The sequence below is a fragment of the Scomber japonicus genome, chromosome 9 (assembly GCF_027409825.1).
Source record: "Scomber japonicus isolate fScoJap1 chromosome 9, fScoJap1.pri, whole genome shotgun sequence".
In the NCBI taxonomy this organism is placed as follows: Eukaryota; Metazoa; Chordata; class Actinopteri; order Scombriformes; family Scombridae; genus Scomber; species Scomber japonicus.
The window spans coordinates 8772648-8799842 of NC_070586.1; the positions used below are offsets into that span (position 1 = coordinate 8772648).

At 36.4% G+C, this 27195-nt stretch overlaps 4 protein-coding genes and 1 pseudogene across 4 annotated transcripts; all 5 read right to left on the reverse strand.

The window, feature by feature from the left end:
- Nucleotides 1–2074: 2074 nt before the first annotated feature.
- On the reverse strand, nucleotides 2075–3502 carry LOC128364426 (nuclear factor 7, ovary-like; annotated as a pseudogene).
- A 5204-nt stretch (nucleotides 3503–8706) lies between these two features.
- LOC128364428 (nuclear factor 7, brain-like) lies at nucleotides 8707–10134 on the reverse strand. The gene has a single exon (XM_053324956.1). The coding sequence runs from the start codon at nucleotides 10132–10134 to the stop codon at nucleotides 8707–8709; it is 1428 nt and encodes a 475-aa protein (XP_053180931.1).
- Nucleotides 10135–14604: 4470 nt separating this feature from the next.
- On the reverse strand, nucleotides 14605–16134 carry LOC128364431 (zinc-binding protein A33-like). Its single transcript, XM_053324959.1, has one exon. It carries the CDS (start codon nucleotides 16132–16134, stop codon nucleotides 14710–14712), a length of 1425 nt encoding a protein of 474 aa, XP_053180934.1. The 3' UTR covers nucleotides 14605–14709.
- A 5857-nt stretch (nucleotides 16135–21991) lies between these two features.
- Nucleotides 21992–23458, reverse strand: LOC128364423 (zinc-binding protein A33-like). Its single transcript, XM_053324953.1, has one exon. It carries the CDS (start codon nucleotides 23456–23458, stop codon nucleotides 22031–22033), a length of 1428 nt encoding a protein of 475 aa, XP_053180928.1. The 3' UTR covers nucleotides 21992–22030.
- Nucleotides 23459–25206: 1748 nt separating this feature from the next.
- On the reverse strand, nucleotides 25207–26911 carry LOC128364422 (nuclear factor 7, brain-like). The gene has a single exon (XM_053324952.1). It carries the CDS (start codon nucleotides 26792–26794, stop codon nucleotides 25367–25369), a length of 1428 nt encoding a protein of 475 aa, XP_053180927.1. The 5' UTR covers nucleotides 26795–26911; the 3' UTR covers nucleotides 25207–25366.
- Between the last annotated feature and the right edge of the window lie 284 nt (nucleotides 26912–27195).

The following is a 27195-nucleotide window of genomic DNA, read 5'->3' on the forward strand; positions in this document are numbered from 1 at the left end:
ATTATGAGACTCTAAAACTCATTAAAAAGCTAAAAAAAATGAATAAATAAAAGAAACTCTGGTGCTGAAGGTGTAATTGTGCTTGTGTTAATGTAACATTTTGAATTAAGACTTTTTCTAATCTTTTTGATCTATTTTCTCGTGTGTAAATGTTCTTTCACACATACTCAGGTGTTTTCAGCTACTGCTCATTAGATGCTCTGAGAAGAAGGTTTCATCGGCTGAAATAAAGCCACCTGTGTGGGTAGACCATGAACCTGCAGGACCTTTCAACTAACATATTTGTTTTCCACCACTGAAGTTAATATAGTCAAACAAGAAAATTAAGAGCTATAAAAGTATTAAGATAAGTCATGATCACGTAGCTCCCTCTTGTGTTTAAATCACAGACAGCTCTGACTGTTGGGTTTTTGAGAAATAAAACACTGGTAAAAATGATCAGTTCCAATGCTGTTTTAAATAGTGGATGATAAAAAAAAGTCACAAATCTAAAAAGCCCAGATATTTTTCAGGAGTTGGAAGAGGTCAAAACAATGTCAAAATCTGCTCAGTTCCTGTTTATAGAGGCGAACGCTGCTCTGTAACTCTGTCACCAGCAGATGGCGCCAAACATCTCCCTCAGAGTCAAATATTTTACTTTAAACTGAAAAACAACAACAAAACGGTAGTAATGGTGTTTGTTTCTTTTATTCTAATTAAACAACAGATTTACAACAGAAATAACTCATCAAAAGACCCAGATATGTACATTTTATTAAATAGAGTTGATTCAGAAAACATTTTTAGAACATAATTGTACTGGTGTTTGTTTCTTTTATGCTGATCATCATCTCAACATTGCAGTTTATCAATTCATGTATACACCACCAAAATGACACACACAGTCTGCAGAAGCTCTGTCAGAATTAAACTCTGAATTAAAATAAAAACTGTATTAAAATACTTGTTTCCAAAGAATAAATCAACACATTCACAACAGAAATAACTCATCAAAAGACTCAAGAATATAAAAATCTAAATGTGATGACTGAAACTGTCACAAAACTGAAACAATCAAAGCATTCAGTACAGTGGACATATACTACTATACAATGTTGTTTGACTAAAAACAAGATGCTGATAACCAGGATAATTAACAGCTTTGATGTGTAAAGTTTGTGGCCTGATGATGTGATACAGTTTCAGCATTTTGTAGTCATATTTTCTTGTGGATTCATCTTTATTTTAAGAGGTGACACAACTAACTTACACACTGAATCTATTTTTATAAAAGCCAAGAAAGCATCAGAGCAATCAGAGTATTTAACAACATCAGTAAATATTCTGTTGAAATTCATTACAAAGTCAGCACAATATCAAAAGCAGGAGTCACCATCTTTAATACATTTATTCTGAAGAGAAAATAACTAAATCCTGAACGGCTAAACGTCTTTAAAACAAATCAGATGATAACAAAAGTTTAGGTGTTCATGATATAAAAATAAAAAACAATATCTGTGACCACAAATCAGATCTATTGAAGAACAAAAGAACAAATAATAATCAATCAGAGCCAGAATGATTTTTGATACACTGAACAACTGAGACTCTGAATTAACTCATCAAAAGATTGATTTCTAATTACAATGAAAGTTTAAAAAGTTCCCCAGCAGTATTATTTCATACAGTCATTACAGTGTTTATTATATCTACATTATATTGTGTTCTTAATGAAAACAAGATGCTACTAACCAGGTTTAAAAGAAAAAATGATTTGATTTTACCTTTATAAAAGTTGATGATTTTTCTTCAATCAAACTTTATTTACATTGATAATGTGATCTAAATAGATATTGAAGTCAAAATATATAAGTAATAGTTTTAATAGTCCTTTAAAAGTGACTTTTTAAAATGGAAAACAATTATTAAGATTCACATGTCTCTGCTTTGTACATTAAAACCAGTTTGGATAATTTGTTTCATTGAGCAACAAAATTCAGTGACCCTCAACATGAAATCAAATATGCTTCAGACAAAAGAAAAAAAGAATAAAAAAGTAAAATCAAAATGATGATAACACAAACCTTCCTGAACATCACAGAGAAATCTCAGTTGGACAGATTTTGATATCAGTGGTTTTAGCATCACCAGACTTTCCAATACTGAAATAAGGGAAGAGTTTCTCAGTGAAAGTGTCTTTGTAAGTGTAGATGTGAGTCTTCTTTTCAGGGTTGTAGAAGGACACCGTCCTCCTGTCATAGTCCAGCTGGACTCTGATCCTCTGGAGACTCTTCTTCACTCTGACAGTCTTACCAAGACCATTAGTGTATTTTCCACTGCAATGCTTTAAACACCAGATTCCATATTTTGGTGAAGGATCTGCCTTTCCCTTCCTGTCAACTGACTCTTTAACCAAACCGACATCCCAGACAGGATGGTCTCCCACCTCCACCTCCCAGCTGTGTTTCCCTGAGCTGAAACCCTCAGAGCCCAGAACAATGGCATAATAAGTGTTTCTCTCTGGATTATCAGGGAGCTGCTGATCTGTGTCTCCATGTCTCACACTGGTCAGATCATCAGACAGATAGAGCCATCGGCTGGCAGTGTTTGGGTCCAGAATAACAGGACTGAAGTGGACCTTCTCCTTCATCTTCTCCCACACCCTGAATGACAGGTTGCCCAGGTGTTTGGCCTCATCTATCAGCGCTCCTGAGACCAGCTGTGGATCTGACAGTGAGCTCTGGGCTCTGGCTCTGGTCTGAGTTGGTTTATAACTGCTGAGGAATGACACGTTGTGTTTCTGCAGGTCTTCTTCAACAGCAGAGATACTGTCTGACAGAGAGGAGATCTGCTCCTGAATCCTCTCCATCTCTCTGCTCATAGTCTTCCCCTTCTGCTCCTCTTCCTCCCTCAGAGCTGCCAGTCTGGACTCCTCTTCCTCTTTCAGGAACTGGTGGAGCTTGTTAAACTCAGCTCTGATCTGCTTCTCTGTGGACAACAGCTGCTTCTTGGAGTGTTCAATCATTTCATTGTATGTTTTCTCCACTTGTTTGTATTTGTCCCTCTTGTCCTGTAGAGGCTTTAAGTCAGATTTCAGCTGGTCCTTCAGGTCACTGACTGCTTCTTCTACAGGAACCACCTTGTGACCGTTGTGGAGAGAAAACTCACAGACAGGACACACAGCTCTCTGTTCATCTTTACAGAATAATTTAGGCTCTTCTTGATGTTTGCTACATACCACCTCCCCCTTCTTTTCTCCCTTTTCTGTCTTAGATTATCCAGATTTCTGTTTCCGAGCAAATGAGCCAGCTAGTTCCTTCAGTGAAACGTTCACATATAGATGTTCCTTTGAAGATTTTCTTTTACAAATGGGACAGTTTTTGTTTTTAGCTTGTTCCCAGGTGATTTGCAGACAGCTTGAACAGAAGCTGTGGCTGCAGGTCAGAGACACAGGATCTCTGAACGTCTCTGAACACACATGGCAGCTCAGGAAACTTTCAACAAGAGCATCATTCTCAGCCATTTTCTTTGTTGTCTAAATGATCTTTCAATAGTCAGACTCACCAAGTTACTGTCCCTTCACTTGATCACTTTAAATCCTTCAAATGAGTGTTTTCCAGCAGAGATCTCACAACCTGTAATGGCGTCTCAGCTCTGATCAACAATGTCAAAATCTACTTTCATTTGTACTCACTTATGAACATGAAATAAGCAGAGGATGGTCCTTTAGTCCTTCAGGGGGGAGTGAACGTTTCAACTGACTGACATTATTCCAGCTTTACAACATTTTTTTCTGAACTAGCAGGAACATGTAGCAGGAACATGTACCAGGAAACATTTTCTACATACATGTTTTGTTTATTTCTTTATAAATATTTTTTTCTCACTTTGAACAATTTATTGTTGTTTATTCTTTCCCCCAAATGTTCTGCTTCAGTTATAGTTTCATATATTTTCCAGTTCAGGATCACACAAGGAGGACTTGAGTCTGTCCCATCATGCAGTGGTTGAAAGATCATTATCATAAGATTAACAGTGAAGATTGAAATGTTCCTGAATGCAGATCTGCAGGCTGAGTCAGAGTACACTTCCTTTATTTTGGTTTCATTCAGGGTTGGTGAAATATTTAAATCAACTTTGTGTGTTTAATCTGCAGCTCATAAGTGGCATCAATCATGTGAACATAGCATGTGGCTTATTTTGTTTCAAAATTATTATTTTTTATTTTCTTAATTGTTTTAATATCTGTTCTCTGTTTTTTTAGACAACTTGAAAATGATCATCAGTCCCTGAGCCTATAACCTTTGAGCATTACTCACTTCTATGATGTTAAATAATCTAAATATCTGTAGATTTCTCTCTGAGTACCAGAGGACCTGACAACCTTATCTATATTTCTACTGTATTGTATGATGTGGCTGCTGCTGTGTTTTGCTTATTATCTTGATTTTATGTAACATTGTTTTATTTATTGTCTTTTAATGTTCTTTGATTGTCCACCTTGATGTTTGTTCTTGGTTATATTTATTAGTAGATGGACAATTTTAATGCTGATCGTCTTTAGGTGTTAGCCCAGTTTTTTAAAATTCATTTTGGTCAAGTCACTTTTTATCCTTTTGAAACCCCCGGTTACCAAAACAGTGAAATAAAATAAATTAGATAAATTAGAAAATTGATTAGAGAAAGGTTCATTTATGTGGATTTGAATAATGAAATTAATTAATTAAAAAAATAAATAATTCATTTTTAAATGTATGAACACAATAACCGTTATACCAGCATGTGTGGAGGTTGTGTACTCTATCTCTGTTGAGTTGTGTTGTGAAAGAAGCACCACCACCGTCACTTTTGACATCAACCTACCATTTATTCTGATGGTAAAAGGAGTGATATCCCACAGTCAGTCTCTCACATGGACTTCTCCAAAAAAAAGTTTTTGTTTGTTTGTTTGTTTTTTATTGAACTGGGATGAGCAAGTGGAGATCAGTAGGGGGGAGTGTAGCAGAGTTAATGAACATTTCTAACTATCCTGTTTTTAATATATATTTGCACTGATTTTAATTCATTATTGGTCTGTTTCCTATTGTGTTATGTATTTTATTATTTTATTATTGTATTATTTATTTTCTCTGCATAAGAATAATGTATATTACTACAGAGACTATGAGAGTAATATGAGTGCAGCGCCCTCTGCTGGCCCCCTGCAGATTTGACTCAAACTCAGTCTCTCACATGGACTTCTCAAAAATGCTAAAATAAAATAACATAAAATAATATACGTTTCCTATTGTGTTATGTATTTAATTTTTCTATCATTTTATTATTTCATTTCTCTGCATAAGAATAATGGACATTACCACCGAGACTATGAGAGTAATATGAGTGCAGCGCCCTCTGCTGGCCCCCTGCAGACTTCGTGGTGCACCCTGAACTCAGCTAACAGTCTGTGAAAGCCGTTTCTGTGGTAGGTGCTCATTTTATCAGCTCCGTAAAAATAGAGATATTAACCGCGTTTTTATGGCTAAAAGAAGTGTGTTTTCTGTATCTTGTATGATGACTTAAGCTTCCGATCACTGGAGAAAATACTGTATGTCAATATTACCGGTGTTTTGAATAGTTTAAGTCAGGTTGTTGAGAGCACCACGTTATGGTGGTTTGCTAACTTAATCTCTGTATGTAAATAGTATGGAGTAGCTGCTAGCTAGCACCGAGTCAAACGTATTTTTATTTTATGTTATTTTATTTGAGCATTTTTGAGAAGTCCACGTGAGAGACTCAGTTCAGGGTGCACCCCACCAGGTCTGCAGTTGCCCAGCAGAGGGCGCTGCACTCATATTACTCATAGTCTCTGTGGTAATATCCATTATTCTTATTCAGAGAAAATAAACAATAAAATACATAACACAATAGGAAACTTAAGTTATTTTATGTTATTTTATTTTAGCATGTTTTACAAGTCTATGTGAGGGAGCTGACTACTATTTTGAGTTGTGTGTATAGAAAACAGTTTGTGTATAAGTTCATGTTAAAGTTGTACTAGTTATACTATGAGTATCATATTTTGTGGGCGGAAGCTAAATTAATATACAACCTGTGTGTAATTGTATTATTGATTTTTAATGTCTTAATGATGGAAAAGAGGGGAAAAAGAGAGAGACGGGAAAACGTGATAAGATGATAAGGAAGAATACAAGTTTTATTTTGTAAATGTCAATCAAATGATAATTTGTAAATATAGAACAACTGTGATTTTGAAAAAGAAAAAGGTGTTTGATCTGTGTAGTGATGATGTTTTTTTGCTTTGTTGTTACAAGGCCAGGTCCTCCTTTTCTTCGTCCTCTTCATCCCTCCATCCTCTTCGTCCTCTCCATCATCTTCATCTTCGTCTGCATCATAACCATCAGAGATCTTCATTCTTCAGTTCGGCTGGTTCCTGTAGTGAACATTACAGTAGGGCTGAAGTGGTGAGTTGACCCTTGAGTCTGTCAGAAAAGTTTGATGTCTTGTTTTCTTTCTTTTTATTGATAATTGAGGGTTTTTGGGGTTTTTTAAAAAAATATTGTTGTTATTGTTATTTTGCCAGCATTTTATTTTGTTAAGTTTAGAAAAGGAAGAACAGAGTTGAACGAACCACCTGTGGGGTAGAGACAACAAAAATAGGATTTATCAAACCAAAATAGGAATAAATACTTTTATTATAACCTAATTTAAAACAAAGACATTTTAATCAAACAGAAATGAATTTACCACTCAATTTAAAACTATATTAATTAATAATTAACAATAATTAGACACCTTTTCTGCTTGCTGTGTGTGATTTTTTTGTGTTTGTGCAGTTTGTAAATGATTTTTTTTATATTTTCTGGGTGTAAACTTGTATGACAGCCAGTATTTATCCGTTTTTCCGTCATTTATAACCAGCCACATGTCTGTAACTGCAAATCTACCTGGTCTTAATGAGCCTTCTGCTCAGTTACACAAATAAGTAATTGTCAAATATTTTAATTTTAAAAAATACATGAATGTTGTGTCAACATCCTGAAGATATTTTGAATAAATAAGTATCATAACCTCCTTATTTAGATTTGTTTCTCTTGCAGCAGTTATTCTTCAAAGAGTACAGCTTTCTACTTTTAGTCCTTCAAAGTTTGTTTTTCAGCAGAGATCTCTCAGCCTGTAACAATGTCTCAGCTCTGATCAACAATGTCAAAATCTGCTGTCAGTTCCTGTTCATAGAGGTGAACGCTGCTCTGTAACTCTGCCACCAGCAGATGGCGCCAAACATCTCCCTCAGAGTCAAATATTTTACTCTAAACTAAAAATCAACAACAAAACTGTATTGTAATGGTGTTTCTTTTATTCTAATTAAACAACAGATTTGCAGCATAAATAACTCAACAAAAGACGCAGATATGTACATTTTATGAAATAGAGTTGATTCAGAAAACATTTTTAAAACATAATTGTACTGGTGTTTGTTTCTTTGACACTGATCATCATCTCAACATTGCAGTTTATCAATCCATGTATACACCACCACAATGACACACACAGTCTGCAGAAGCTCTGTCAGAATTAAACTCTGAATTAAAATAAAAACTGTATTAAAACACTTGTTCCCAAAGAATAAAACAACACACTCACAACAGAAAAAACTCATCAAAAAAAAAAATGTGATGACTGAAACTGTCACAAAACTGAAACAATCAAAGCATTCAGTACAGTGGATATATACTACTATACAATGTTGTTTGACTAAAAACAAGATGCTGATAACCAGGATAATTAACAGCTTTGATTTGTAAAGTGTGTGGCCTGATGATGTGATACAGTTTCAGCATTTTGTAGTCATATTTTCTTTTGGATTCATCTTTATTTTAAGAGATGACACAACTAACATATACACTATATCTATTTTTTAAAAGCCAAGAAAGCATCAGAGCAATCAGAGTATTTAACAACATCAGTAAATATTTTGTTGAAATTCATTACAAAATCAGCATAACATCAAAAGCAGGAGTCACCATCTTTAATACATTTATTCTGAAAATAAATAAATCCTGAGCGTCTTTAAAACAATTCAGATGAGAACAAAAGTTTAGGTGTTCATGATATAAAAATAAAAAACAATATCTGTGACAACAAATCAGATCTGTTGAAGAACAAAATAACAAATAATTAATAATCAATCAGAGCCAGAATGATTTTTGATAAACTGAACAACTGAGACTCTGAATTTAAAGTGTAAAAAAACTGAATTAACTCATCAAAAGATTGATTTCTAATTACAATGAAAGTTGAAAAGTTCCCCACCTGTATTATTTCATACAGTCATTACAGTGTTTATTATATTTATATTATATTGTGTTCTGAATAAAAACAAGATGCTACTAACCAGGTTTAAAAGTTATAATAAAAACAGATTTGATTTGTACCTTTTATAAAAGTTCAACCTCAGATGATGTAACACAGTCTCAGTGATACAGTGATGATTTTATTTATCTTCAAATAATGTGATCTAAATAGATACTGAAGTCTTTAAAAAATGAAAAAATGTTTTTGAAGATTCATGTGTCTGCTTTGTACATTAAAACCAGTTTGGATAATTTGTTTCATTGAGCAACAAATATCAGTGACCCTCAACATGAAATCAAATCTGCTTCAGACAAAAGAAAAAAGAATAAAAAAGTAAAATCAAAATGTTGATAACACAGACCTTCCTGAACATCACAGAGAAATCTCAGTTGGACAGATTTTGATATCAGTGGTTTTAGCATCACCAGCTCGTCCAATTTCAAAAACAGGAAAGAGTTTCTCAGTGAAAGTGTCTCTGTGAGTGTAGATGTGAGTCTCGTCTTCAGGGTCGTAGAAGGACACCTCCCCCCTGTCATAGTCCAGCTGGACTCTGATCCTCTGGAGAATCTTCTTCTCTGTGACAGTCTTACTAAGACCATTAGTGTATTTTCCACTGCGATGTACTAAACACCAGATTCCAGATTCTGGTGAAAGAAATCGCTCTCCCATCCTGTCAGCTGACTCTTTAACCAAACCCACAGTGCAGTCAGGATGGTCTCCCACCTCCACCTCCCAGCTGTGTTTCCCTGAGCTGAAGCCCTCAGAGCCCAGAACAGTGGCATACTTAGTGTGTCTCTCTGGATTATCAGGGAGCTGCTGATATGTGTCTCCTTTTCTCACACTGGTCAGATCATCAGACAGATAGAGCCATCGGCTGGCAGTGTTTGGGTCCAGAATGACAGGACTGAAGTGGACCTTCTCCTTCATCTTCCCCCAGACTGTGAAGGACAGGTTGCCCAGGTGTTTGGCCTCATCTATCAGCGCTCCTGAGACCAGCTGTGGATCTGACAGTGAGCTCTGGGCTCTGGCTCTGGTCTGAGTGGGTTTATAACTGCTGAGGAATGACACGTTGTGTTTCTGCAGGTCTCCTTCAACAGCAGAGATACTGTCTGACAGAGAGGAGATCTGCTCCTGAATCCTCTCCATCTCTCTGCTCATAGTCTCCCCCTTCTGCTTCCCTTCCTCCCTCAGAGCTGCCAGTCTGGACTCCTCTTCCTCTTTCAGGAACTGGTGGAGCTTGTTGAACTCTGCTCTGATCTGCTTCTCTGTGGACAACAGCTGCTTCTTGGAGTGTTCAATCATTTTATTGTATGTTTTCTCCACTTGTTTGTATTTGTCCCTCTTGTCCTGTAGAGGCTTTAAGTCAGATTTCAGCTGGTCCTTCAGGTCACTGACGGCTTGCTCTACAGGAACCACATTGTGACTGTGGTGGAGAGAAAACTCACAGGAAGGACACACAGCTCTCTGTTCATCTTTACAGAACAATTTAGGCTCTTCTTGATGTTTGCTACACACCACCTCCACCTTCTTTTCTCCTTTTTCTGTCTCAGATGATCCAGCTTTCTGTCTCCCAGCAAAGGAGTCAGCTAGTTCCTTCAATGAAAAGTTCACCAGAAGATCATCTTTGGAGGATTTTCTTTTACAAATGGGACAGTTTTTGTTTTTAGCTTGTTCCCAGAATTGTTGCAGACAGCTTGAACAGAAGCTGTGGCTGCAGCTCAGAGACACAGGATCTCTGAAAGTCTCTGAACACACATGGCAGCTCAGGAAACGTTCTAAAAGAGCATCACTCGCAGCCATTTTCTCTGTTGTCTAAATGATCTTTCAATCGTCAGACTCACCAAGTTACTGTCTCTTCACTTGATCACTTCAAATGAGTGTTTTCCCGCAGAGATTTCACACCCTGTAATGGCGTCTCAGCTTTGATCAACAATGTCAATATTTACTTTAAATTCTTTCACTGTAAATGATTAAGATCAGGAAATGATGTAATGTAGCTTTGTCACCAGCAGATGGTGCCGTCAGGACGTCTTTCAGAGGTACATTTTTAATTCTTCATTCATTACAGTAATATTTCCATGGACAGTCATCTGTAGGCTAAACTAACACTAAAGATTTAAACATTACAGTTTATATAAATTCAACAAACACAAAACTTTAGTCCTCCAGTGAGCAGTGAACACTTCAGCTTTCACAGAACATGTAGGTACTGAGTGAAACTGGTTTATTTAGTCTTCATTTGTCCTTTTCTGTGTTGTACAGCTTGCTGCTATCATCTATTGCACAGCTCAAATGTTACCCTGCAATAAAGGAATAAAAGTGGAATAACAATTGACAGTTTATATGTTTATATTAAGTCCAACTGGCAAAACGTATTTAATATTTATTTTATGAGTAGTTTTTAAACAAATTGAAGTGAATTCTGAACTATTTTCCAAGATTCATTTTCATCCTTTTTCCAACAGTATATGTGCAAACAACACTAGTGATACAGAGAGCAGAAAGTATAAAATATAACATATATGTGCAGCTTTTATCAGTCATGATGATGTCACTGATTTACATTTTAACAGTGAAATATTTGTGGCATAAAGTGTTTGACAGGAGGCAAATATATCTCCAGCCTTGTCCTTTAATTTAAAGTGAATATTGTTGAACAGAACATCAAGTGATGAGGAAGCAGCAGGATTATAAAGTGGGTGACCTTTGACCTCATGGCACAGAGCAAAGTCTTGCTGAACCAAACTGAATGAAAAAATTCAAAACCTCAAGTCTTTTTTTTCACTTTAATCTTTCAAGTTAAAATTGTGAAAGCCAACATGAAAATAATCTTTATACAACATTTAAATCACAATCCTTATCAACACTTTTACTGAAGAAATACACATTCTCAAACTGATAATAGATTTATTTCTGGAGGAAAATGTTGTAAATTATTTATTTTGAATTGAAGAGCCTCTTTTAGAGTTTATGTTCATGTCTTGAAGCAGTTAGAGTAAACACACATACATTCAATTTTATCATCTGTGGATTTGTTTAGTAAAGTTTTCCCTCCTTTCCTCACTATTTCAGTATTTGACACACACAGCGAGGTACAGACCAGTGTGAGAATAAACGCGTCTACTGTATTGGAACTGTTTATTTACCCCTACAACTTCCAGGCCACTAGGGGCATAGTTCTTTCATTCGTATTGCTGCCCCAGGCAATAGCTATGGAGTTTATTCCCTATCTTAATTCAAGAGCATATTAAATGGATTTGAGAGCAGTATTTATTGATTTCATGCTCAGATTTTGTGATATTTTCTCTCAAAACTCTGCTCTCGCGCTCAAATTTGCTCTGTGCATGCTCGCACTGTGTCCTCGCACTCGGTTACAACGCTGCTCGCACAGATTTCCTGCGCTCACACTCGAGTTCTTCCGCTCGCACTCAAGTAGTTTGTGCTCGCGGATCTCTGCTCTGCTCTCGGATTTTTTGTGGATCAAAGCTGTCAACCAATAGAAGGCCGGCTAGTATTGACCAATCAGACTGTCCCTGTTTTTTTACGGGTGCGTTTGCTGTTCTTGGACCCTTCTAACCATAGACATATATATATGTCTATGCTTCTAACCCTGTTCAAACACAAAACAATCATCTGTGTCACATAAAACAGTTGTTTATTTTCCCATCAGCAGTAAATAAGATAGATATAAGATATCAACATTATCATTCATTTGGAGTCATGACACCGGTGACTGTACGTCCAATATTCACTCTCTTTTCTCTTTGTTTTTGCTCTCTAACAACTCCTGAGGGAAATATTCAGCTCTTTAGCTGCTAAATCCTCCTCAAACATAATTAACAGCTCAATATTTTGGGGTTTTGTAGAGTGGATTTTTAGAGCTTTCTCTCTTAAAACAGCTGAGCACTGACAGTGAACCAAAAGCATAAACCAAAACACTGACCAACAGTGGTCAAAAAAATGAAAGAAACCCCATTTATTACAGCACCGGAGGTCAGGAGTGGATAAACCCGGTTGAAATAGTGCCCGCCCCTATGCGACGCTCCTCAAAGAACAACGAACGCACCCACAAACAAACAGGGACAGTCTGATTGGTCAATACTAGCCGGCCTTCTATTGGTTGACAGCTTTGATCCACAAAAAATCCGAGAGCAGAGCAGAGATCCGCGAGCACAAACTACTTGAGTGCGAGAGGAAGAACTCGAGTGCGAGCGCAGGAAATCTGTGCGAGCAGCGTTGTAACCGAGTGCGAGGGAGCAAATTTGAGCGCGAGAGCAGAGTTTTGAGAGAAAATATCACAAAATCTGAGCATGAAATCAATAAATACTGCTCTCAAATCCATTTAATATGCTCTTGAATTAAGATAGGGAATAAACTCCATAATAGCAAGCAACAGGAAGTGATGTAACAGGAAGTTATTTTGTTTGTCTGCGCCACAATAAGAGTATGGTTGTGTCATGGCAACGGCAAAATGCTCCGTCTTTATATGCAGTTATTAAGTTAGTTATATTTGTTTCTAGCCCTGTGAGTGGAAATATAAGTAAGTGAACATGTTATAGATAATTATTAGAATGTACACTGTTAATTATTATGACATATTCGTAATGTTTAGCAACGTTTTGAGTAACTTTGTTGGCACGTATAACGGTAGATTTCAGGCTTCAAGCGACCGTTGAATTGACAGATAAGCTAACTTGTATATGCCCAGCTATTGTTTATTAATGAATGCTTTTCTGTATTTTTATATGTCCATTTCAGTTTCACACTTTCTTGTAATAAATCGTAACCTACTGCAACACCTGCCTGTTCCTTGGAGGATATAATGCAAGGGTGAGTTTAGCTGGCTGTGAATCTCAATACACGACAAGAGTCACATTGGGTGCAACAGTACAACGCCATTAAAATAAACAGACTGAACAACTCTTCTCTAACATCACGCTTTATTACTCACATGTTTTGGCTTTTTTCCATCAGGGTGGTATGAGGTTGTTTCAGGTTTCTTTATATACAATCCGTTAATTTGTCATGTGACTTTACAAAAATGAATATTAACTAAATAAGTTAGGACTGTTCATAAATGTTGAAGAGGAGACACAAAGATTATGAGACTGTGCTCTGAAAACTGAAGTTGAAAGAGTTTAAGTGAAAAGTTTCATGTTTTCTGAAGAAGAAATTCAGATTTAAACCTTTAATGGGTTTGAAATAAAAACTGTATTTTGCAAAAACTGGTTGTTTAATAGTTTTGTAACATTTTACCTTTTATAGAGTCACATGACTATTTTATAGATGTATGTAAATAAACTGAAACAACCTGTATCTCCTTTTCTGACTGACAAACATTAGGAATGAAAACTGCTTGTGATTAAATGACACATCATGACAAGCAGCATCCATCAGACTTACATTTTTATTAAATAAAGTTGATTCAGAAAACAGATGATGTGATACAGTTTCAGCATTTTGTAGTCATATTTTCTTGTGGATTCATCTTTATTTTAAGAGGTGACACAACTAACTTACACACTAAATCTATTTTTTTTAAAGCCAAGAAAGCATCAGAGCAATCAGAGTATTTAACAACATCAGTAAATATTCTGTTGAAATTCATTACAAAGTCAGCATAATATCAAAAGCAGGATTCACCATCTTTAATACTTTTATTCTAAAGAGAAAATAAATAAATCCTGAACGGCTCAACGTCTTTAAAACAATTCAGATGAGAACAAAAGTTTAGGTGTTCATGATTTGAAAATAAAAAACAATATCTGTGACAAAAAATCAGAACTGCTGAAGAACAAAATAACAAACAATTAATAATCAATCAGAGCCAGAATGATTTTTGATACACTGAACAACTGAGACTCTGAGTTTAAAGTGTAAAATAAACTGAGTTAATTCATCAAAAGATTGATTTCTAATTACAATGAAAGTTTAAAAAGTTCCCTACCTGTATTATTTCATACAGTCATTACAGTGTTTATTATATTTATATTATATTGTGTTCTGAATAAAAACAAGATGCTACTAACCAGGTTTAAAAGTTATAATAAAAACAGATTTGATTTGTACCTTTTTATAAAAGTTCAACCTCAGATGATGTAACACAGTCTCAATAATACAGTGATGATTTTATTTATCTTGATAATGTGATCTAAATAGATACTGAAGTCTTTAAAAAGTGACTTTTTAAAATGGAAAACAATTATTAAGATTCACATGTCTCTGCTTTATACATTAAAACCAGTTTGGATAATTTGTTTCATTGAGCAACAAAATTCAGTGACCCTCAACATGAAATCAAATATGCTTCAGACAAAAGAAAAAAAGAATAAAAAAGTAAAATCAAAATGATGATAACACAAACCTTCCTGAACATCACAGAGAAATCTCAGTTTGACAGATTTTGATATCAGTGGTTTTAGCATCACCAGACTTTCCAATACAGAAATAAGGGAAGAGTTTCTCAGTGAAAGTGTCTCTGTGAGTGTAGATGTGAGTCTCGTCTTTAGGGTCGTAGAAAGACACCTCCCCCCTGTCATAGTCCAGCTGGACTCTGATCCTCTGGAGACTCTTCTTCTCTGTGACAGTCTTACCAAGACCATCAATGTATTTTTCATTGCAATGTAGTAAACACCAGAATCCATATTCTGGTGAAACAAATATTTTTCCCTTCCTATCAACTGACTCTTTAACCAAACCCACAGACCAGTCAGGATGGTCTCCCACCTCCACCTCCCAGCTGTGTTTCCCTGAGCTGAAGCCCTCAGAGCCCAGAACAATGGGACCATAAATGTTTCTCTCTGGATTATCAAGGAACTGCTGATATGTGTCTCCTTGTCCCACACTGGTCAGATTATCAGACAGATAGAGCCATCGGCTGGCAGTGTTTGGGTCCAGAATGACAGGACTGAAGTGGACCTTCTCCTTCATCTTCTCCCAGACTCTGAAGGACAGGTTGCCCAGGTGTTTGGCCTCATCTATCAGCGCTCCTGAGACCAGCTGTGGATCTGACAGTGAGCTCTGGGCTCTGGCTCTGGTCTGAGTGGCTTTATAACTGCTGAGGAATGACACGTTGCGTTTCTGCAGGTCTTCTTCAACAGCAGAGATACTGTCTGACAGAGAGGAGATCTGCTCCTGAATCCTCTTCATCTCTCTGCTCATAGTCTTCCCCTTCTGCTCCTCTTCCTCCCTCAGAGCTGCCAGTCTGGACTCCTCTTCCTCTTTCAGGAACTGGTGGAGCTTGTTGAACTCTGCTCTGATCTGCTTCTCTGTGGACAACAGCTGCTTCTTGGAGTGTTGAATCATTTCATTGTATGTTTCCTTCACTTCTTTGTATTTGTCCCTTTTGTCCCGTAGAGGTTTTAAGTCAGATTTCAGCTGGTCCTTCAGGTCACTGACTGCTTGTTCTACAGTAACCACATTGTGATCTTTATGGTGAGGAAAATCACAGGAAGGACACACAGCTCTCTGTTCATCTTTACAGAATAATTTAGGCTCTTCTTGATGTTTGCTACACACCACCTCCACCTTCTTTTCTCCTTTTTCTGTCTCAGATGATCCAGCTTTCTGTCTCCCAGCAAATGAGTCAACTAGTTCCTTCAGTGAAAAGTTCACTAGTGGATGATCCTTTGAAGATTTTCTTTTACAAATGGGACAGTTTTTGTTTTTAGCTTGTTCCCAGAATTTTGGCAGGCAGCTTGAACAGAAGCTGTGGCTGCAGCTCAGAGACACAGGATCTCTGAAAGTCTCTGAACACACATGGCAGCTCAAGTAACTTCGGAGAAGAGCTCTCTCAGCCATTTTCTCTGTTTTCCAAATTGTTTTCAAAGAAAGACTTACCAATTTCTAATTTCCAAAAAGGTTGTTTCTTTCTTTCCGTCAGTGATCCCAACCCTGTAATGGCATTGTGGCTTGTTTCAAAATGCCAGAATCAGCATTCACCTTCACCATCCTCTTTCATTTGTTAATCATTTTTGGTTATAAAAGCTGCTTTCTGCTTTTATTACCAACAGATAGAAGAAGATGTGTCCTAAAACCTGTGCACTTTGTCCTGAAGCAATAAAAGTTTATTCTGGACAGTGACAGAAATCTAAACACAGACTGCAAAGTTAAGATTTTGATCCCACTAATGTAGCAGATGTGTACTGCATCACAAAGTTAAATACACTTCAGGTCACAGTGCAGATTGATGATCTGATTGAAAAACAGATAATAGTCTCAAGATGACATTTATTTACTGTATGATGTGAGGAAACATTAATGATATGTGTTTGTGAATGTCTTTGTTCATAAGCTATGTTTATTTGTTAGGATGGAAAAGACAATGTCAGTGTCAGTACCTTTTTTCTGGTTACACTTATTTACTCGTCTTTGAACTCTGTGTCTAACATGTTTTACTCCTGCCCTTTAGACTCTAAGGTGCATCCGTGCATTGTGATACACAGAGTAGTTCTCATGTACTTCCTTATGATGTGTTGTTTTATATCATTTTAAAAAAACAACAGCTGCATACTTTTCTGTCTATTTCTGTCATCATAAATAATCCAATGTGAGTATTTGACACACACAGCGAGGTACAGACCAGTGTGAGAATTAACACGACTCCATTGAAATAAACAGGCTGAACAACTCTTCTCTAATACATCACGCTTTATTACTCACATGTTTTAGCTTTTTCCATCAGGGTGGTATGAGGTTGTTTCAGGTTTCTTTATATACAGTCTGTTAATTTGTCATGTGACTTTACAAAAATAAATATTAATTAAATAAGTTAGGACTGTCCATAAATGTTGAAGAGGAGACACAAAGATTGTGAGACTGTGTTCAGTGAGAAATTTCATGTTTTCAGGAGAAGAAATTCAGATTTAAACCTTTACTGGGTTAAATAAAATTAGTGTATTTTGCAAAAACTGGTTGTGTTGCGTCATTAAGCAACAAAATTCAGTGACCCTCAACATGAAATCAAATCTGTTTCAGAGAAAAGAAAAAAATATTAAAAATGTTGATAATACAAACCTTCCTGAACATCACAGAGAAATCTCAGTTTGACAGATTTTGATATCAGTGGTTTTAGCATCACCAGCTAGTCCAATTTCAAAAACAGGGAAGAGTTTCTCAGTGAAAGTGTCTCTGTGAGTGTAGATGTGAGTCTCGTCCATTAGTGTATTTTCCACTGCTATGCTTTCAACACCAAAACAGTGAAATAAAATAAATTAGATAAATTAGAAAATTGATTAGTGAAATGTTCATTTATGTGGATTTAAATAATTAAATTAATTAATTAAAAAAATAGATAATTAATTTTTAAAGATATGAACATAATAACCGTTATACCAGCATGTGTGGTAGTTGTGTACTCTATCTCTGTTGCGTTGTGTTGTGAAAGAAGCACCACCACCGTCACTTTTGGCATCAACCTGCCATTTATTCTGATGGTAAAAGGAGTGATATCCCACAGTCAGTCTCTCAACATGGACTTCTCCAAAAAAAAAAAGTTTTTGTTTGTTTGTTTGTTTTTTATTGGACTGGGATGGGCAAGTGGAGATCAGTAGGGGGGGGGTGTAGCAGAGTTAATGAACATTTCTAACTGTCCTGTTTTTAATATATATTTGCACTGGTTTTAATTTATTATTGGTCATTTGTCTGTTTCCTATTGTGTTATGTATTTTATTATTTTATTATTGTATTATTTATTTTCTCTGCATAAGAATAATGTATATTACTACAGAGACTATGAGAGTAATATGAGTGCAGCGACCTCTGCTGGGCCCGTGCAGACCTGGCTCAAACTCAGTCTCTCACATGGACTTCTCAAAAATGCTAAAATAAAACACATAAAATAATATACGTTTCCTATTGTGTAATATATTACATTTTTCTAGTATTTTATTATTTAATTTCTCTACATAAGAATAATGGATATTACCACAGAGACCATGAGAGTAATATGAGTGCAGCGCCCTCTGCTGGGCAACTGCAGACTTGGTGGTGCACCCTGAACTCAGCTAACAGTCTGTGAATGCCGTTTCTGTGGTAGGTGCACATTTTATCAGCTCCGTAAAAATAGAGATATTAACCGTGTTTTTATGGCTAAAAGAAGTGTGTTTTCTGTATCTTGTATGATGACTTAAGCCTCCGATCACTGGAGAAAATACTGTATGTCAATATTACCGGTGTTTTGAATTGTTTAAGTCAGATTGTTGAGAGCACCACGTTATCGGTGGTTTGCTAACTTAATCTCTGTATGTAAATAGTATGGAGTAGCTGCTAGCCGTCACCAAATCAAATGTATCTTATTTTATGTTATTTTCTTTGAGCATTTTTGAGAAGTCCACGTGAGAGACTCAGTTCAGGGTGCACCCCACCAGGTCTGTAGTTGCCCAGCAGAGGGCGCTGCACTCATTACTCTCATAGTCTCTGTGGTAATATCCATTATTCTTATTCAGAGAAAATAAATAATACAATACATAATACAATAGGAAACTTGTCTTATTTTATGTTATTTTATTTTATCATTTTTGACAAGTCCTTGTGAGAGAGCTGACTATGTTGAGTTGTGTGTGTATAGAGAACCGTTTGTGTATAAGTTCATGTTAAAGTTGTATTAGTTATACTATGAGTATCATATTTTGTGGGCTGAAGCTAAATTAATATACAACCTGTGTGTAATTGTATTATTGATTTTTAATGTCTTAATGATGGAAAAGAAAAAAGAGAGAGAGAAGGGAGAACATGATAAGATGATAAGGAAGAATGCACGTTTTATTTTGTAAATGTCAATCAAATGATAATTTGTAAATATAGAACAACTGTGATTTTGAAAAAGAAAAAGGTATTTGATCTGTGTAGTGATGATTTTTTTTTTGCTTTGTGGTTACTAGGCAGGTCCTCTTCCTTCTCATCTTCATCATCTTCATCCTCATCTGCATCATAACCATCTGAGATCTTCATTCTTCAGTTCGTCTGGTTCCTGTAGTGAACATTACAGTAGGGCTGAAGTGGTGAGTCGATCCCTGAGCCTGTCAGAAAAGTTTGATGTCTTGTTTTCTTTCTTTTTATTGATAATTGAGGGTTTTTAAAAAATATATTGTTGTTATTGTTATTTTGCTAGCATTTTATTTTGTTGAGTTTAGAAAAGGAAAAATAGGGTTGAACGAACCACCTGTGGGATAGAGAAAACAAAAATAGGATTTATCAAACCAAAATAGGAATAAATAGTTTAATTATAGCCTAATTAGTAAACAAAAAATAAATACATTTTAATCAAACAGAAATACATTTAGCACTCAATTTGAAACTATATTAATACTTAATTAATAATTAACAATAATTAGATACTTACCTGACTGGATTCCTGGTCATATCTGAAAAAAAAGAGGGAAAAGTGGATTTATTTTTGTATTTATTTATTTTTATTTTATACATGTGGTAGTGTTATTGTTATATATATCCAAATTGTGTGTTGAGTCCTCTTTTGTTGTGTACTAGAGAGACTAATTTAATTTAAAAACTACATCTTCTGGTTGTTACACTTTCTTTTATGATACTGATGCTCTGTCTCACTGAGTGTCTGTTGATCGTCTTCCTCCTGTCTGCATGAGGTGACCGTATACTGCACAGTCACACCTTTTCTGCTTGCTGTGTGTGTTTTTGTGTGTTTGTGCAGTGTGTAAATGCACATTAGCATCTTCCTCCCATTTCTGCCCTAAAACAGCACAAAGTCAAACCATTTTTTATATTTTCTCGGTGTAAACTGGTATGACAGTCAGTATTTATCCGTTTTGGTTTCAAGTTTTCCGTCATTTATAACCAGCCACATGGCTGTAACTGCAAATCTATCTGGTCTTAATGAGCCTTCTGCTCAGTTACACAAATAAGAAATGATCAAATATTTTAATTGGAAACAACACATGAATGTTGTCTCAATATCCTGAATATATTATGAATAAATAAGTAACCTTATTATTTAGATTATTTGCTTCTCTTGCAGTGGTTATTCTTCAAAGAGTTCAGACAAAACACTGAAACAGCTTTCTACTTTTAGTCCTTCAAAGTTTGTTTTTCAGCAGAGATCTCTCAGCCTGTAACAATGTCTCAGCTCTGATCAACAATGTCAAAATCTGCTCAGTTCTTGTTTATAGAGGTGAACGCTGCTCTGTAACTCTGTCACCAGCAGATGGCACCAAACATCTCCCTCAGAGTCAAATATTTTACTCTAAACTAAAAATCAACAACAAAACTGTATTGTGATTGGTGTTTGTTTCTTTTATTCTAATTAAGCAATAGATTTACAACAGAAATAACTCATCAAAAGACCCAGATATGTACATTTTATTAAATAGTTGAGAGTTAAGAGTTGATTCATAAAACAGTTTTGAAACATAATTGTAGTGGTGTTTGTTTCTTTTATGGTGATCATCATCTCAACATTGCAGTTTATCAATCCATGTATACACCACCAAAATGACACACAGTCTGCAGAAGCTCTGTCAGAATTAAACACTGAATAAAAATAAAAACTATATTAAAACACTTGTTCCCAAAGAATAAATTAACACATTCACAACAGAAATAACTCATCAAAAGACTCAAGAATATAAAAATATAAATCTGATGACTGAAACTGTCACAAAACTGTAACAATCAAAGCATTCAGTACAGTGGATATATACTACTATACAATGTTGTTTGACTAAAAACAAGATGCTGATAACCAGGATAATTAACAGCTTTGATTTGTAAAGTTTGTGGCCTGATGATGTGATACAGTTTCAGCATTTTGTAGTCATATTTTCTTGTGGATTCATCTTTATTTTAAGAGGTGACACAACTAACTTACACACTAAATCTATTTTTATAAAAGCCAAAGCATCAGAGCAATCAGAGTATTTAACAACATCAGTAAATATTCTGTTGGAATTCATTACAAAGTCAGCATAATATCAAAAGCAGGAGTTACCATCTTTAATACATTTATCCTGAAGAGAAAATAACTAAAACCTGAACAAATCAGATGAGAGAAAAAGTTACTGTCTTCATGATTTTACATGAATATGAAAATAAAAACCAATATCTGTGACAACAAATCAGATCTGTTGAAGAACAAAAGAACAAATAATAATCAATCAGAGCCAGAATGATTTTTGATACACTGAACAACTGAGACTGATTTTAAAGTGAAAAAAACTGAATGAACTCATCAAAAGATTGATTTCTAATTACAATGAAAGTTTAAAAAGTTCCCCACCTGTATTATTTCATACAGTCATTACAGTGTTTATTATATTTATATTATATTGTGTTCTGAATAAAAACAAGATGCTACTAACCAGGTTTAAAAGTTGTAATGAAAACAGATTTGATTTGTACCTTTATAAAGTTCAACCTCAGATGATGTAACACAGTCTCAGTGATACAGTGATGATTTTATTTATCTTCAAATAATGTGATCTAAATTATATTGAAGTCAGCATATATAAGTAAACGTTTTAATAGTTTTTTAAAAGTTACTTTTATTGTAAACTATTATTGAGGTTCACGTGTCTGCTTTTTACATTAAAACCAGTTTGGATAATTTGTTTCATTGAGCAAAAAAATTCAGTGACCCTCAACATGAAATCAAATCTGCTTCAGACAAAAGAAAAAAAGAATAAAAAAGTAAAAATCAAAATGTTGATAACACAAACCTTCCTGAACATCACAGAGAAATCTCAGTTTGACAGATTTTGATATCAGTGGTTTTAGCATCACCAGCTGGTCCAATACTGAAATAAGGGAAGAGTCTCTCAGTGAAAGTGTCTCTGTGAGTGTAGATGTGAGTCTCGTCTTCAGGGTCGTAGAAGGACACCTCCCCCCTGTCATAGTCCAGCTGGACTCTGATCCTCTGGAGACTTTTCTTCTCTGTAACAGTCTTACTAAGACCATTAGTGTATTTTCCACTGCGATGCAGTAAACACCAGAATCCATTTTTTGGTGTAGCAGAACACTTTCCCTTCCTGTCAACTGACTCTTTAGCCAAACCCACAGTCCAGTCAGGATGGTCTCCCACCTCCACCTCCCAACTGTGTTTCCCTGAGCTGAAGCCCTCAGAGCCCAGAACATTGGGACCATTAGTGTTTCTCTCTGGATTATCAGGGAGCTGCTGATATGTGTCTCCATTTCTCACACTGGTCAGATCATCAGACAGATAGAGACGGGGATGTGCAGTGTTTGGGTCCAGAATGACAGGACTGAAGTGGACCTTCTCCTTCATCTTCTCCCAGACTCTGAAGGACAGGTTGCCCAGGTGTTTGGCCTCATCTATCAGCGCTCCTGAGACCAGCTGTGGATCTGACAGTGAGCTCTGGGCTCTGGCTCTGGTCTGAGTGGGTTTATAACTGCTGAGGAATGACACGTTGTGTTTCTTCAAGTCTTCTTCAACAGCAGAGATACTGTCTGACAGAGAGGAGATCTGCTCCTGAATCCTCTTCATCTCTCTGCTCATAGTCTTCCCCTTCTGCTCCTCTTCCTCCCTCAGAGCTGCCAGTCTGGACTCCTCTTCCTCTTTCAGGAACTGGTGGAGCTTGTTGAACTCTGCTCTGATCTGCTTCTCGGTGGACAAGAGCTGCTTCTTGGAGTGTTGAATCATTTCATTGTATGTTTTCTCCACTTGTTTGTATTTGTCTCTCTTGTCCTGTAGAGGCTTTAAGTCAGATTTCAGCTGGTCCTTCAGGTCACTGACTGCTTGTTCTACAGGAACCACCTTGTGACCGATTTGGTGAGGAAAATCACAGGAAGGACACACAGCTCTCTGTTCATCTTTACAGAAAAATTTAGGCTCTTCTTGATGTTTGCTACACACCACCTCCCCCTTCTTTTCTCCTTTTTCTGTTTCAGATGATCCAACTTTCAGTCTCTCAGCAAATGAGTCAGCTAGTTCCTTCAGTGAAAAGTTCACTGCTGGACGATCCTTTGAAGATTTTCTTTTACAAATGGGACAGTTTTTGTTTTTAGCTTGTTCCCAGAATTTTTGCAGACAGCTTGAACAGAAGCTGTGGCTGCAGCTCAGAGACACAGGATCTCTGAAAGTCTCTGAACACACATGGCAACTCAAGTAACTTTCAACAAGAGCAATTTTCTCAGCCATTTTCTTTGTTGTCTAAATGATCTTTCAACAGTCAGACTCACCTAGTTGCTGTCCCTTCACTTGATCACTTCAAATCCTTCAAATGAATGTTTTCCAGCAGAGATCTCACAACCTGTAATGGCGTCTCAGCTCTGATCGACAATGTCAAAGTTTACTTTCATTTTTAACTGTCACAGAAAATTATTAACATCAGGAAATGATGTAATGTAGCTTTGTCACCAGCAGATGGTGCCATCAGGACATCTTTCAGAGGTACATTTTTCATTCTTCATTCATTGTCAGTAACATTTCCATGGACAGTCATCTGTAGGCTAAACAAACACTAAAGATTTAAACATTACAGCTCATATAAATTCAACAAACATAAAACTTTAGTCCTCCAGTGAGCAGTGAACACTTCAGCTTTCATAGAGCATGTAGGTACTGAGTGAAACTGGTTTATTTAGCATTCATTTTACCTTTTCTGTCTTGTACAGCTTGCTGCTATCATCTATTGCACAGCTCAAATGTTACCCTGCAATAAAGGAATAAAAGTGGAATAACAAGTGACAGTTTATATGTTTATATTAAGTCCATCTGACAAAAAGTATTTAATATTTATTTAATGAGAAGGTTTTAAACACAATGTAGTGAATTCTGAACTATTTTCCAAGATTCATTTTCATCCTTTTACCAACAGTATATGTGCAAACAACACTAGTGACACAGAGAGCAGAAAGTAGAAAATATAACATATATGTGCTGCTGCTTTTATCAGTCATGATGATGTCACTGATTTACATTTTAACAGTGAAATATTTGTGGCATAAAGTGTTTGGCAGGAGGCAATTATATCTCCAGCCTCGTCCTTTAATTTAAAGTGAATATTGTTGGAATATCAAGTGATGAGGAAGCAGCAGGATTATCAAGTGGGTGACCTTTGACCTCATGGCACAGAATAAAGTCTTGCTGAACCAAACTGAATGAAAAAATACACAATCTCAAGTCTTTTTTTCTTCACTTTAATCTTTCAAGTTAAAATTATGAAATCCAACATGAAAATAATCTTTACACAACATTTAAATCACAATCCTTACCAACACTTTTACTGAAGAAATACAAAGTCTCAAACTGATAATAGATTTACTTCTGGAGGAAACTGTTGTAAATGATTTATTTCAAACTGAAAAGCCTCTTTTAGAGTTTATGTTCATGTCTTGAAGCAGTTACAGTAAACACATACATTCAGTTTTATCATCTGTGGATTTGTTTAGTAAAGTTTTCCCTCCTTTTCTGACTGTTTCAGTGTTTGACACACACAGCGAGGTACAGACCAGTGAGAATTAACACGACTCCATTAAAATAAACAGGCTGAACAACTCTTCTCTAACACATCACGTTGTATTACTCACATGTTTTGGCTTTTTTCCATCGGGGTGGTATGAGGCTGTTTCATGTTTCTTCATATACAGTCTGTTAATGTGTCGTGTGACTTTACACCTGTATTATTTCATACAGTCATTACAGTGTTTATTATATCTATATTATATTGTGTTCTGAATAAAAACAAGATGCTACTAACCAGGTTTAAAATTTATAATAAAAACAGATTTGATTTGTATCTTTATGAAAGTTCAACCTCAGATGATGTAACACAGTCTCAATAATACAGTGATGATTTTATTTATCTTCAAATAATGTGATCTAAATAGATACTGAAGTCTTTAAAAAGTGACTTTAAAAGAAAAAAAACTATTATTAAGATTCACAGGTGTCTGCTTTGTACATTAGAACCAGTTTGGATAATTTGTTTCATTGAGCAACAAAATTCAGTGACCCTCAACATGAAATCAAATCTGCTTCAGACAAAAGAAAAAAAGAATAAAAAAGTAAAAATCAAAATGTTGATAACACAAACCTTCCTGAACATCACAGAGAAATCTCAGTTTGACAGATTTTGATATCAGTGGTTTTAGCATCACCAGCTGGTCCAATACCAAAATAAGGCAAGAGTTTCTCAGTGAAAGTGTCTTTGTGAGTGTAGATGTCAGTCTCGTCTTCAGGGTCGTAGAAGGACACCTCCCCCCTGTCATAGTCCAGCTGGACTCTGATCCTCTGGAGACTCTTCTTCACTGTGACAGTCTTACCAGCTCCATTCATGTATTTGCCACTGCGATGCGTTAAACACCAGATTCCATATTCTGGTGAAAGAAATCGCTCTCCCTTCCTGTCAACTGACTCTTTAGCCAAACCCACATTCCAGTCAGGATGGTCTCCCACCTCCACCTCCCAGCTGTGTTTCCCTGAGCTGAAGCCCTCAGAGCCCAGAACATGTGTATACTTAGTGTTTCTTTCTGGATTATCAGGGAGCTGCTGTTTTGTGTCTCCTTGTCTCACACTGGTCAGATCATCAGACAGATAAAGCCATCCACTGGCAGTGTTTGGGTCCAGAATGACAGGACTGAAGTGGACCTTCTCCTTCATCTTCTCCCAGACTCTGAAGGACAGGTTGCCCAGGTGTTTGGCCTCATCTATCAGCGCTCCTGAGACTAGCTGTGGATCTGACAGTGAGCTCTGGGCTCTGGCTCTGGTCTGAGTGGGTTTATAACTGCTGAGGAATGACACATTGTGTTTCTGCAGGTCTTCTTCAACAGCAGAGATACTGTCTGACAGAGAGGAGATCTGCTCCTGAATCCTCTTCATCTCTCTGCTCATAGTCTTCCCCTTCTGCTCCTCTTCCTCCCTCAGAGCTGCCAGTCTCGAGTCCTCTTCCTCTTTCAGGAACTGGTGGAGCTTTTTGAACTCTGCTCTGATCTGCTTCTCTGTGGACAACAGCTGCTTCTTGGAGTGTTGAATCATTTCATTGTATGTTTTCTCCACTTGTTTGTATTTGTCCCTCTTGTCCTGTAGAGGCTTTAAGTCAGATTTCAGCTGGTCCTTCAGGTCACTGACTGCTTGTTCTACAGGAACCACCTTGTGACTGTGGTGGAGAGAAAACTCACAGACAGGACACACAGCTCTCTGTTCATCTTTACAGAACAATTTAGGCTCTTCTTGATGTTTGCTACACACCACCTCCACCTTCTTTTCTCCTTTTTCTGTCTCAGATGATCCAGCTTTCTGTCTCCCAGCAAATGAGTCAGCTAGTTCCTTCAGTGAAAAGTTCACTCCAGGATCATCTTTGGAGGATTTTCTTTTACAAATGGGGCAATTTTTGTTTTTAGCTTGTTCCCAGAATTTTTTCAGACAACTTGAACAGAAGCTGTGGCCGCAGCTCAGAGACACAGGATCTCTGAAAGTCTCTGAACACACATGGCAGCTCAGGAAACGTTCAACAAGAGCAATTTTCTCAGCCATTTTCTCTGTTGTCTAAATGATCTTTCAATATTCAGACTCACCAAGTTACTGTCCCTTCACTTGATCCCTTCAAATCCTTCAAATGAGTGTTTTCCAGCAGAGATCTCACAACCTGTAATGGCGTCTCAGCTCTGATCAACAATGTCAAAGTTTACTTTCACTTTTAACTGTCACTGTAAATTATTAACATCAGGAAATGCTGCAATGTAGCTTTGTCACCAGCAGATGGTGCCATCAGGACGTCTTTCAGAGGTATATTTTTAATTATTCATTCATTACAGTAAAATGTCCATGGGCAGTCATCTGTAGGCTAAACAAACACTAAAGATTTAAATGTTACAGCTCATATAAATTCAACAAACCTGAAACTTTAGTCCTCCAGTGAGCAGTGAACACTTCAG

What these genes read in the sequence shown, in the direction of transcription:
- LOC128364431 (XM_053324959.1), bottom strand. Translation starts at nt 16,134, where the DNA reads ATGGCTGAGAGAGCTCTTCTCCGAAGTTACTTGAGCTGCCATGTGTGT.
- LOC128364423 (XM_053324953.1), bottom strand. Translation starts at nt 23,458, where the DNA reads ATGGCTGAGAAAATTGCTCTTGTTGAAAGTTACTTGAGTTGCCATGTG.
- LOC128364428 (XM_053324956.1), bottom strand. Translation starts at nt 10,134, where the DNA reads ATGGCTGCGAGTGATGCTCTTTTAGAACGTTTCCTGAGCTGCCATGTG.
- LOC128364422 (XM_053324952.1), bottom strand. Translation starts at nt 26,794, where the DNA reads ATGGCTGAGAAAATTGCTCTTGTTGAACGTTTCCTGAGCTGCCATGTG.